The sequence below is a fragment of the Sciurus carolinensis genome, chromosome 15, assembly GCF_902686445.1.
Source record: "Sciurus carolinensis chromosome 15, mSciCar1.2, whole genome shotgun sequence".
NCBI classification, from domain to species: Eukaryota; Metazoa; Chordata; class Mammalia; order Rodentia; family Sciuridae; genus Sciurus; species Sciurus carolinensis.
The window spans coordinates 8,787,875-8,800,632 of NC_062227.1; the positions used below are offsets into that span (position 1 = coordinate 8,787,875).

A 12,758-nucleotide genomic window follows, 5' to 3' on the forward strand; every position below is an offset into this window, starting at 1 on the left:
CAGGGTCCTGGATGCAGGTGGGAGGTCCCAGCTCCCCACCCTACTTTCCCCTGCATCTCCCTGAATGTGGCCACTGCTTTTTCCAGCACAGTCCCTACTTTCTGAAGTCCTAGGGAATCTGAGAAAGTGCAAACATGGTTTTCCAGAAAAATGTATTGCCCTTCCTCTTCACTTGACACACCACGATGTTCTCAGCACCGGCTGCAAGTTGGGGCCTCTTGGAATCTGTTTATAACATTGGTTTTCCTCCTAAGGTTCCAGTAGATTAGGTCAATGTGTTGTGGAATCTCCTGGCCATCCTGGCTCGCAGCTGTCAGGGTCCCTGATCTGAGTCTTGCTCTAAGAGGTCACAGATGTAGGGATGTTAGGACCAGGGCAGAATTGGGAAGCCCCAGACCTTGCCCACTCAGGCCCCCTCATTCTGCATTTTCAATACTGACGTGTATTCTGGGAGAACTGTGAAAGGTGGGCTCAGGCCTCAAAGGGACACCAGGTCTTAGGGGGACCAGCCCCAGCATGTGGTGTTGGAAGCATGTGTAGACGTCTCAGGGACTCATCTCCATAGTGGCTCTAGAGCACATCACAAGGGCTGTGTGTGATGTGTGTTTGTGGCTTGGGAAGTGCGTGTGTACACTTGTGTGTGGTGCGTGGTGTGTAAAGAACTGAAACATGCAGGATCCTCTACGTGGTGGCCCACGCGTGCTACTGACCGTTGGACTTTTCTCCTGACATTTTGACTCAGTGGTCTTACTGCCTGTGTTCTACAAAACCCTCTTGAGACTCCATGACACCTGGGCCCTTCGGACGGCCTGGAGTGAGCCCTGGGACCTAGCGAAGCTGTGTCTCAGCTGCATCTGGGGCCAGCTCCTGAGCAGCTCTGGCCCCTCAAGGGAGAGTGACTTCTACAGGTTAGTGACCTCATGGTCTCTCTGTTCCTAGAAATCCCCAACTGTGGATCCCCAGCCCAGCCTCATCTGCAGTCCCCTGTGGCTGTCAGACAATGGTACATCATGGAAGGAAGTGTGGGCCACCATCCCTGCATCGGACCCCCGGGTGCTGGACCTGCGTGGCAGCAGCGAGGTGTGTGTTCCCTGCCCCCAGGCTGCGTGCCTCTCCTCACAGCCCAATCTCAGGCCTGCAGTGCCCACGGCACATCTGGGTCACCCTCCTGGTGCTGACCCACTCCATCAGTGTGATCGTGGGCCTCAGTTTTCCCAGCTGCCCAGAATAACCCTCTGCTCCCCACCCCGAGGAGCAGGACCCCACAGTGCCAGGACCCCAGAACCAACAGGGGATGAGGGGCAGGCAGGGTGAGAGGGGCCGGCCCCTCCCTCCCGCCTGCACCCGTTCATCGCACCCCCGACAGCTGGGGGACAGAACCTGCTGGAGTGGCTCAGAAGCCCACACAATCCCTCGTCATCAGGGTCCTTGCCCAGTCCCTGTCAGCCCTCGTTGCTGACTGCCAACGTCACAGGGACTGTCCTGACTCACCTCTCCTGGGACTGGGGAATCAGAGGGAAGCCATGGGGTCTGGGGGCTGGTGAGGTAGGCAAGGCCCCCTCCAGCACCCTCCCCTGGGCCACCTGTGCTGTGGACGAGGGCGTGCGGGCATGTCCCCAGGCCCACCCAGCTCAGAGCCTGCCTTGCACCCAGCATGACTGCCTAGGCGGACCTGCTCATGCAGCGACCCTCTCTCTTGGCTGCAGGGTGGTCGGCTGCCGCGTGCCATCCCTCTCTCTGGCTGCAGGGTGAGCGTGCCAGACCCCGAGGAAGGGCTGGCAGCGGGGCACCTGTGGAAGCTGCAGCAGGGCCAGCAGCGCTGGTTCCTCAGGGCCCCCTCCAGGGAGCTGCAGAAGAGCTGGCTGGAAGCCCTGCGTGCTGCTGCCCAAGGGGACCCTGCCCAGGACAGCCCTGGTACCCCACGGCCCCAGGCCCTGGCTGGCACGGCCACTCCCTGAGCAGAGCTTTCCTGCCCTTTGTGACAAGGCCACGTCGGGCCCCTGTCCTCCTGGGAGGTGCTGAGACCACGTGAAGAAGCAATGCACTCCTGGGGCTGCTGAGGGCAGGCCGATGGCTCAGACCCCGGAGGCTCTCTCTGCTTTGAAGAGGAGAAATTGAGGCCCAGAGAAGAGCATCCGCTTGCCCAGATCACCCGGCAGGTCTCAGGAAAGAGCTCAGCTGCTGACTCTAGCCCCCCGTGTGGCTGGAGCAGGGAGCATGGGCTGCGGCCAGAGTTCACGTCCTCCAGGGAGGCCCTGTGGAGGCTTCTAAGACAGAAGGAGGCTGCGTGGGTGCTACACAGGAATGACACCTCCGCGGGACCCACTGTTGCCCCGGGAGTGGGTAGTGCTGCCCAGGGTCTGTCCCGGCCTCTGCCTGTCGTGTCCACGCTGTGTGAGCTGGACCAGGATGCGCTTCCCAGGGCTCCCCCTCCCTTCTCTGCCCTCTCCCAAGTCCCGACCCCGGGACTCACAGTTCCTGAACAACCACACTCAGAAACTCTGCGGGGAGGCTGGGCCTGGCCCCCGTGTGGCAGGCGTGGGAGACTCGTGGCTGTCCCCTTCGTGAGCGGATGCCGTGTTGTCCGTGTAAATAAATGCCTGCTGGCAGCAGGTGGGCACAGCCCGGTCGCTCTGCCGCGCCTCCCTGCAGGGCCCCCACGAGGAACATGGTGTCAGAGGCGGGGTCCAGGGTGACAGAATCACCCAGGCTGCACACCTGGCCCTGCAGTTCTATATCCCTGGTCCTGCCAGGGGTGTCGGTGGGTGACTGTGCCGTATGACGGGGTGGGGTCTTGTGTACAACATGGGGGACATGACACAGGTCACAGGGTGGGGGTGCTGTGCACCAGAGCCCTGAGGGCCACTGGGAGGGTGGGGGAGTTGGGGGCCGATGACCGGGGTCTCACACCACATGGCACTGTCAGGGTACCTGGGCAGATGTGGGCACCCACCTGGGAGGCCGAGAGGGTGGGTGTGAGCCGGAAATGGGTGATTGTTCACAGGTGAGATGGGGATACAGGTGAGGTGGGACCAGGGCCCAGGTGAGCTGGGATGGGCAGAGGTGAGGTTTGTGAACCCAGGTGAGCTCATGCAGGAGCCAGCTGGGCTGTGTGGGTTGCTGGTACCAGGGACTGCTGGCAGCCTCACCTGGCAAACCAAGTCTGGAGTCAGGTGCTAGCTGCATCCTCACAGTCCCAGGAAAGAAGCAGCAGCCCACAAAACTGCCTGAGAAGAGAATCACGATGCAGAGGGTGTCTTGGCAGTAGTGAAACTGAGGCCCAGAGAGGGGAGTACACCCACCTGAGGTCACACAGTGAACGAAGGGCCGGCCAGGAGTCACTCACGCACTGTTCATCCATTCGCTCATGCCTCCTGAGTGCCAGCCCCTTGAGGGAGGCAAGTGTGCTGGATGTCCCTTGGGTTTCTGGAACCAGGGGGATTGAAGGCCACCTGTGCCCCAAACTTCCAGCCTGGTTTCCTCCTGCCTCCCCACCCCATCAGGCTCAGTCCACCAAGCTGCTGAACCAACAGCTTCCTTCCACCTTGGGGCCTTTGCGCCTGTTCTTCTCTGTGCTGGGGCTCTGCCTGCAGGTCCTCCTTCCTGGAAGCCTGCCTTCCCAGAGAGCCCTTGCTCTAGTCTCTACACCCAGGGCCTCCTGCTGCTAGGCAAGCATTCTACCACTGAGCTACGCCCCCAGCACTTTGATTTTTTTTTTTTTTTTTTTTTTTTTTTTTACTTTATTTGATTTTGAGACCGGGTCTTACTAAGTTGCCTGGGCTGACCTTGAACTTACACTCTTCCTGCCTCAGCCTCCCGAATAGTTGAGGTTGCAGGCGTGGGCCGCTGTGCCTGGCTCCACTTTTCTTGTTTGGCTCCTTACTGTCTTGTTTAACCTGCTTCTCCAGGAGAACAGAACCTTCAGGTGGGGGGTGGGGGTGCATACAGCCCCTCCAGCCGAGCCTGGCACAAAGGAGGAGCAGACAGCCTTGGGAAGGCAGTGGTCCTCCCGTTGTGTGGCATGGCTGCTGGACACTCTGGGTCTGGAATCCTCATCTTCAGATGGAGAAATGGAGGCTGCCTGAGGTCAAGAAGGTCAGCACTCTCCTGCTTTATCTCTGGTCTCTGTGGCCCAAGGACACCAGGGACAGATCCTCCTCCTCTGGAGACAGGCACACTGAGACCCAGATAGGCCATCCCTCCCCCAGGACAAAGCAGAGGGGAATTTGGAGCCGGGTGGATCAAACACCACCTGTGTTTGTCTCCCAGCCTCCCATGGGGGCAGCAGGTCAACTCGAAGCCCCAGGTCTTCCTACAACCCTGGACCCTACCTCTTGGCCACCTGTGGAGTCCTTGGGGCCTCCACTGTGAGCACCAGCTGCGCCAGGGGCCTCTCCTGCCTCCTGGACCCAAAGAGGTTGCCCCTGCCCTCTGAGCACCTGGTCCTGGCTCTGGACATCAGGGAAGGAGGATGGGCTCCCCTCTGTCTCTACAGATAAGTCCCCTCTGGTCCTATAGGGAGAGCCATGGGCCCAGCTGGCAGCTATGGTGGTTCCATCGTGACCCCATGGCCTGGTCCTGTCTGGTACCTGCTCTGAGATGCCCTCCTTGTAGAGCTGCAGTGGGCAGGGCCAGTTGTCTGTGCAGAAAGCACCTGGCACAGGGCAGTGGGGTTCTGGCCCATTCACCCTTCCTGACATCTTCCTCTCTCCCTGGGATGAGGCAGCCAGGGTCCCTGAGGATGCCAGGTGGCCCCTGCAGCAGTCGTAGCTCCTGGCCACCACACCTCTCACTGTAATGGTTAATTTGAATTGTGGACTTGATTGGATTAAGAGATTTTGAGGATTAAAGGCTTCTGGGTGTGTCGATGAGGGTGTGTCTAGGAATGATTAGCATGTGGGATAGCAAACTGAAGGGGAGACCCTCCCTAAGCAGGAGCAACCCCATCCAATAGGATGCTGGCTTGGATGGAATAAAAGTTGGAAGAACAAGGCTGCAGCAGCAGATGCAATCTCAATTCTTCTTGAACAGGTTCTTGATTGCTGCTCTGATCACCTGAGGAATCAGACTCTCTCTTCTTCGCTCTTCCAAAGTGAACTCTGTCAGTGATTCTCTAGGGAGCTTCCAGAAGCCTTCCATCTCAGACTAGGGATCCCTCTTGTTCTGGGGCTTCCACCTCTTGTACTGTGCAGTTACTGGTTCCTCCAGCTCTCCAGCCTGCAGACGGCCATGGTGGACTATCCAGTTTCTGGTCATGTAGACCAATCTAATAAATCCCCTTTTATAATCATACTTCCTGCTGATTCTGTTCCTCTAGAGAACCCTGACTACTACAATCACTCTGGGTGGAGGATTCCTACCTCCACTCATGAGGAAGAAAACTAAGGGGAGACATGACTCAGCAGAGGCCACAGACTCTTCCTCTGAGACCAGGTTCTTCCTCAGCCCCAGGGATGCTGGATGAAGTGGGAGTCTGGGGGGCCAAGGAGGGAGGCAGCTGCATCAGGACAGGCCCTGGGGGAGCAACTGGCTCCCCCCTACATTCTGTGCATTCCATCCCAAGTCTCCAGGCCTCCCTAGCCTCCCCTGGGCCAGGGCCTGCTCCACCCAGCCTGTTGCCCCTGTGGGTTTCGGGGCTCCATGCCTGCTCCCAGCTGGGAGCTCTGGCTGGGGCCCCTGCAATCCTCAGGAAGCCTGCATCTTAGCCACAGCAGTGACACCACGTGGTTTCACAGGAGCCTCAGTGGCCTGCAGCCTGTCAGGTTTCCCTTGAACCCTGAGGGCTCTCAGGTCCCTTCCTGCTGGGCGACAGGAAGCCCACACTCTGATGCTGCCCTGGGGTCTCCACTGGTGCCACCCTCTCTGCTGTCCTCGCTCCCTGGATGCCTTTTCTCCTCTTTACCAATGGAAGCTGCATGCTGGCCCCAGTGTGGACTCAGACCTCTCTGACCAACCAGAACCACATGAGGCTATGCCATGGGGCTCAGGGACAGCAGTGAGAATCACCTCAGAGGAGAAGAGCTGGAGCCTGGGTTTGGGGTGTCTGGACCCTGAATTTCTGGAAAGTCAAGGGTACATCAGGAAGTGGACTCCATGTTTAACATCTGTGATGTGGGCAGGCCCATGAGCATCCCAGTTCTTTCAACCACAGGGGTTGGCTCAGAATGGTCATGTGACCCAAGACTGAAAACATGTTAGTTTTTTGTCACTGTGGCAAAGTAACTGAGAAAAAGAACTTAAAGGAGAAAAGATTTATTTTGGCTCACGGTTTCAGAGGTTTCAGTCCCAGGTTGGCAAACTCCATGGCTCTGAGCCTGAGGTGAGGCACGGCATCATGATATGAAGGGGGTTGTAGAGCAGAGCTGTCTCCTCATGGCAGCCAGAAAGAGAGGAGGAGAAGAGGAGGAATAGACTAGAGGGGAGTGGAGGGAAGAGAAGGGACGAAGTGGCAGGAACTAGGTAGAGTTCCCAAAGAGCATGCCCTCAAGGACCTTCTCCCGCCCCCTCCATACCCGGGCGTCCTCAGTGGACTCGCACTCTTAAGGTTTCACCTCGGGATGGAAGTCTGTGGCCATGCCGGGAAGTTCATGTGCAGAAGCAGGCATGATAAGGATTGAACCCAGGGCCTTGTGCTTGCAAGGTAAGCACTCTACCAACTGAGCTATCTCCCCAGCCTCTAATGACACTTTGAACTAAATTTGAGAGGGGGAATGGGGATGAGCACATGGGTTGTCCAGTGCCTTTTAGGATGTTAAGCAGTATCCCTGGCCTCCAACCACTACATGCAGGATGAATCCCATCTCACTCCAGTTATGACAACTAAAAGGTGATATCACCAAATGTCCTAGGATGGAGAAGGGGAGCCTACAATTATTCCCATTTGAGAACTACTAGTCTAATGAATATTTTTCTTGACCCTCTTTATACAATTATCTCAGTTAGTTAACCATCTCAGTTTCTTCACAGAAGAGACAACAGGAATAGGAAAAAAAAAAAAAACACTGTGCTATTTTTTTTTATTGCAAAGAGAGACAATGACATGAAGTAGCACAAGTATTTCTCACTTAGCTATCAACAACACATTGGCAGAACTGGGTTGAATTCCCCCATTCAAGCACTTACCAGCAATGTTCTCTTGAGCAAGTCATTTAACCTCTCCAAGTCTGTTTCCTCATCTGCAAAATGGGAATAATAATATCTACTTTGCAGAATTGCTATATTAGAGATAATTTAAGTAAAATAGTACTATGCCTGACACATAGTAAGACTGCAATAAAGAATAGCTATGATACCATTAAAAAAAAAAAAAAAAAAAAAAGGACCTTCTCCCTTCAACAAGGTCTCGCCTCCTCCCAAAAGTCCTTTCAAACTATGAGTGCACTGACGAGAGTTAGGGTTAGGGTTAGTGTCATGGCCCTTGACCCTCCAGCACAGTGAGCTAATAAACATCTTTTCTTCACAAAGTAGCCTGCTTCAGGTATTTCATGACAGTAGTGGAAAATGAACTATTACAAGGGGCTTGATAGAAAAAACCTAGTACCTTGGTTTGAATATGTCCCCCCAAAAGCATGTGTTGGAAATGTAATCACCATTGTAACAGTGTGAAGAGATGAGACCTTTAGGAGGAGATTAATGTTGTCATCATGGAGCGGGGTCTTATGAAAGGATGACTTAAGCCTCTCTCTCTCTGTCTCTCTGCCCTCTGCCAACTTACAATACAGGAGGAAGGCCCTTGTCAATGCCAACACCTTGATATTAGACTTTCTAGCCTCCAGAGCCATGAGAGTTTTTTATTGTTTATGAATCACCCCAGCTGTGGTATTATGCTAGAGCAGAAGTGGATTAACTTCAAGTGATTGTTGGTGGAAATACAGACATTATTTAAGGTGCTCCTTGTGAGGGTTTAGAAAGAAAAGAGGAACATCTTGGCAAGAGCTCTCATTGTCTCAGAGAATGAATTTATCATCATGCACAGAATATTAGTTCCAATGTGAACATTCAGGTGCTTCTGATGAGAGCTCAGCAGGGACAGATTATTGGGTACTGGAAGAAAGTGAGCTTTGTTATGCAGTGGCAGAAAACTAGGCTGTTGGGTAAAAAACTGAACTTGTGAGCAATGAACTTGGACATTTGGCCAAGAAGATTTCCAAGCAAGTAGAGGTGCCCTGGTTCTTTCTTGCTCAGTAAGAAGAGCAAAGAGATAAATTGAGGAAGGAAGTGTTGAGTAAAAAAGGAACCAGCGCTGGGTGATTTGGGAGGTCCTCAGCCTGTCCAGATTGCTAAAATTAGGAACTTCACTGCTGAGAAGGTGTGGTCTGAAGACAACACCAAAAGCATTTTTGGATATTTTGTTGAAGGATTAGGGATGTAACTCATGGGTCCAGTTGACCATCTTAGAATCCAGGAACACAGGTGGGATTATCCAGGAAGGACCTGTGCCGGAGCCTCTTGTCTGAAGTCATGGACCTCTGTGGTTTACACATGACACCAACAAGCTCTCTGAGGATGTCACACTAGCAGAAACCTTGCCAGCCTGGGCTAAAAGGCACAGAAATGGGTGATGGCATACTGACTTGGAGGGCAGAGCCATGGATGCAAAAGCAAGCCAGAGAAGGCAGGACTACAGCTGCTGCCAAGGCCCCAGAAAGCAGGCCACTACCTGAGTCCCAGAGGACAGAGCATTCAGTCACAGCACCTAAATGGGGCTGCCAGCTAGATTTCAGATTGACTTTGGATCAAGTAATCCTGTGTTCATCAGTTTTCCATCACTGTAATGAAATACCTGAGAAAATTAACTTACATAGAAAAAAGGATTATTCTGGCTCCCAATTTTAGAGTTTCAGTTTAAGATAAGGTGGATCCATTGCTCTGAGTTCTGGTGGGCGTATCAGATGGCAATGGTTGGTGGGGAGATCATGTGGTGGAACAAACTTCTCACTTCATGAGCCGGAAACAAAAGAGAAAGAGGAAGGGGCTGGGCGCCACAATTCCTTTTGGGGGCACGGCCCTGGGGACCTAAGAACCTCCCACTGGGCCCCCACCTTCTAAAAGTGCTACCACCTCCCAATAGAGCCACTGGAGAATGTCCTTGAACACATGGGTCTTTGGAAGACACTTATCCAACCCTCCATTTTTCTATCTTTTGGAATGAGTTAAGGCTTTGGGGGATGTTGGATGGGTAAATCTATTTTGAACATGGGACCAAAATGACTTTTTTGTGGGTCAGATTGTAATGAATTGATTAGTGTCCTCCCTAGCAGCAAATTCATATTCACCCAGAACTTCTTATTTATAAACTTTGCAGATATTATTAGTTAAGAAAAAGAAGTCATACTGAATGAGTTGGGATGGGTCCTAAATCCAATAACTAACTTCCAAATAAGAAGAGAAGACAGAGATGTGATAATGGAGGTAGAGATTGGAGTGACTCAGCTACAAGCCAAGTAGTACTGAGGATTCCTTTGTGGTGTTAAGCTCTCAGTTCATGGAACTGTATGGCAGCATCCCCAGGACACTTAAGTTTGGATAAATGTCCCCAAAGGTCCACGTGGTTAAGACCTGGTCTCCAGGCTGTGGTCCTATTGGAAGGTGATGGAGTCTTTAGGAGGAGGGGCCATGTGGGAGGAAGTTAGGTCATCCAGGGTGTACCCTTGAAGGGGATGTCAGGACCCCAGCCCTTCTTCTCTCTCTCTCTCTCTGCTTCCTGGCTGCTGTGAAGTGAACTGCTTTCTCTGCCGTGGGCTCCCCACCATCATGTTCTGCCTTAGCACAGGCTTAAAGGCCACAGGGCCAAGCAACCAGGGACTGAGACCTCTGAAACCATAAGCCATAATAAAACTTTTCTCCTTATAAGTTGATTATCTCAGGTATTTTGTCGCAGTAATAGAAAGCTAACTAATGCAGATGCTAACAAAGCAGGGTTTGTAAGCAAGCAGCTCAGGTCTGGAGGCAACTAGAACTCAGTCTGCAGAGGGACTCTAGGAGCTGTTACTCCAACCCACCAAGGACTCCCAGATCCACATTGATAAAGTTGGGTTTCTAGACTTGCTGCAGGGAGTGAGAGCAAACTCCACGGGAAAACCTAGGGCATCCACGGAGGGTGGTACTAAGAAAGACTTACACTAGGATTTGGGCTTGCATTGGGTGCTTTTGAGGGGGTCCAAGGAAGCAGAGCCAGACAGGATGTTCTTAGGAAGTGGGAGCAACCCCATGCTTGGGTACCTGCAAGTGGAAGGAAGTAGCAGCTGCTCATCGTGCTCAACAGAGGAGGGATGCTGGGGTTTTCATGGTGTGCCTGGGGCTTGGTTTGTTCAGTGCCAAGTCAAGATTAGGAAGTGGTTTTATCTGACACTGAGCTGTGAGATTGTTTATGTTCCACGGGAGCTGAGAGCACCAGGCCCACTCTGACTTCTCGCTTCCCAGGACGATCGCGCCAGGATCATCCTACCTGAGGGGCAAGGGAAGGGGGCGCCCATCCACCAGCTCCTGAGAGTGCTGAGGAAGGGCTGCTCCAGGGAGCATTCGCTGGTCTGCCTTGCATGCCAGGGGCCTTTGGGCCTGCTCTTGTTATTTATTTATTTATTTTTAAAATTTCTGTTGTGGTGGTTGTGTTGGGGATTAAACCCAAGGTCTTGTACGTGCGAGGCAAGCGCTCTACCACTGAGTGACACCCCCTGCCTGAAGCTGTTTTTAAATCATCCATGTTTTATTATTATTCAGCATGGTGAGGCCAACAGGTCAGGAGATGGCTGCCAGGGAAAACATAGTTTGGGGCCCCTAGTTCCCAACAGAAGGCGGCACGGCAAGCCATGGAGGTCTCATGGGTCTTGCACTGGGGCCAGTCAGAAGTAAAGGGAGGGAGGGAACTATGGGTGGGGTATTTGTCGGTCTCCTCTGGAAGGAGCAGGAGAGGCAGGTAAGCAGGTACAGGGTTGCTAGCTGGAAGAACTCCAGCAGGCCTGGAGCAGAAGACTCTCCTGGCTGTCTGCTCTTTGGCCCCGGGGGGTGAGCACAGGCGGGGAGTGGTCCAGAGCACCAGAGCCCCAAAGAGGGGGTGGTGGGTGTGAGTTCAGGATGGGCGTGTTGCATTTGAGAGGAATGCTTCCAAGGACTCCTTTACTAATTCTAGGAAGTGGCGGCACCAGGAGGGGCAGGGGTACCGTCAGTCCCCACAGGGTCAGCAAGTCTCAGAAGTCAAAGTACCAAAATAAAGAGAAGAAAAAAATATATACTGATACAGGACCTCGGAGGGAGTCTCCCTCAAAGGGTGTTGGTTTGAGGGGCCCCCCAAGTGGGCATGGCTGAGGGGATACACTGGGTATTGTCTGGGCAGCGTCTGTTGGCTGGCTGGCTGACTGACTCAAGGTCACCTGATGCCAAATTCCAGGTCCAAAGTCACAGCTTGATTTGGTGAGTGGAGAGAGAGAAAGAAGAGCGAGAGTTTGCCAGGGTGTTGTCAGTTTGACCTGGGTCTCATTATGCTTTCTGCCCTGTACCTGGTCCCATGGGGCACTCCCAGTTGGTTCCTGTCCTGGAGGTACCACCCAGGGAGTAGCCCAGCCTGGGTCAGCAGAGGAGTCCTTCCGGGAGGAGGCAGCACTGAGCTGCGTGTGGACACGCCAGCAGAGCTTCTAATCCAGCAGGGCAGGAGAGTCAGGGCAGCTGGGACACTGTAGGCACAGCACTGTAGGGGGTCTGAGGGGCTGTGGGACTGCTCCAGATAGGGCTGAAGGAGAGGGGTCGAATGGCTTCACTGGGGACTGAGGCCTTACTCCTGGGATTTGAGGGATCAATGAGGCTGGTGCATGGAACACAGAGCCAGGCACACAGAATCCCTTCCAGAAATGGTGGTCGTCAGCAAGGGTGGTCTGTGGCAGAAAGACCTGTGCACTCTCAGCCCCTGGAAGCTGCAGCAACGTACTCCCCACTGAGGATGGCTGATGGAGATCCAGCCATGCACTACCCTCAGGGAGGTGGCCTTCTCCAAGTTTGCACAAAGTCACCACGTGGGCTAGCCTTGGCTCTCCCTTGCTTTCTGTGACTCTCTCAGAGGAACTAAGAATGAGGTGGTTTCTGGAGGGCTCAGGGCAAAAATGAGTGCAGTAGGACCCTGGGTTACCATGGAGCTTGGACTCACCTGGGTTCATCCAGGCCTCAAGGGGGAAGAAAAAGTCACACACACCAACATTGGGATTCCAGATGTGCTCATGATGGACACTCCTGGACTTTTCCTGTAGTGGCTGTGCTCATGCCCTTTCAGACAGTGTCATTACAGCATAGGAGGTCAGACAAATGTCCATTCCTCTAAACAGTTTTGAAAATGTGGGTAAGCACCAAGAATGTCCATATTACCTAAGTATCTATCCAGTATAGCACTGAATATTTAGTGTCGTCCAGACTTTCTGGGTTTTTGTCATTGCTGTTGTTTGTTTATGGGTTTTTTTATTTTTTGGTTCTGGGAAGTGAATCCAGGGTGCTTTACCACTGAGTTACATCCCCAGTGCTTTTTATTTTATTTTATTTTTTAAACTTGAGACAGGATCTTGCTAGTCTTGCTGCTTGGGACCTTGCTAAGTTGCTGAGATTGGCCTTGAACTTGCCATCCTCCTGTCTCACCCTCCCAAGCTACTGGGATTCCAGGTGTGCATCACTGCAGCTGGCTTGCCTTCCTGCTTTTAATCTGTCTTGTGTGTGTCTTGTCAAAGAACCACAGACCATACTGACATTTGGGTTCTCACCCTGAACTGAGTTCTGATTTG

The 12,758-nt window shown here is 53.2% G+C and overlaps 1 protein-coding gene across 10 annotated transcripts in view; it reads left to right on the forward strand.

Moving 5' to 3' along the window:
• The window catches only part of Fgd3 (FYVE, RhoGEF and PH domain containing 3), a 50,040-nt gene extending 47,234 nt beyond the window's left edge, over nt 1–2,806 (forward strand). For all 10 annotated transcript variants that reach the window (XM_047526981.1, XM_047526988.1, XM_047526978.1 and 7 more), the window contains 2 exons: nt 940–1,080; nt 1,707–2,806. In XM_047526981.1, coding sequence (XP_047382937.1) covers nt 940–1,080; nt 1,707–1,958 — 393 coding nt within the window. In that variant the 3' untranslated portion in view covers nt 1,959–2,806. The remainder of the gene's footprint in view (nt 1–939; nt 1,081–1,706) is intronic.
• Nucleotides 2,807–12,758: the final 9,952 nt, after the last annotated feature.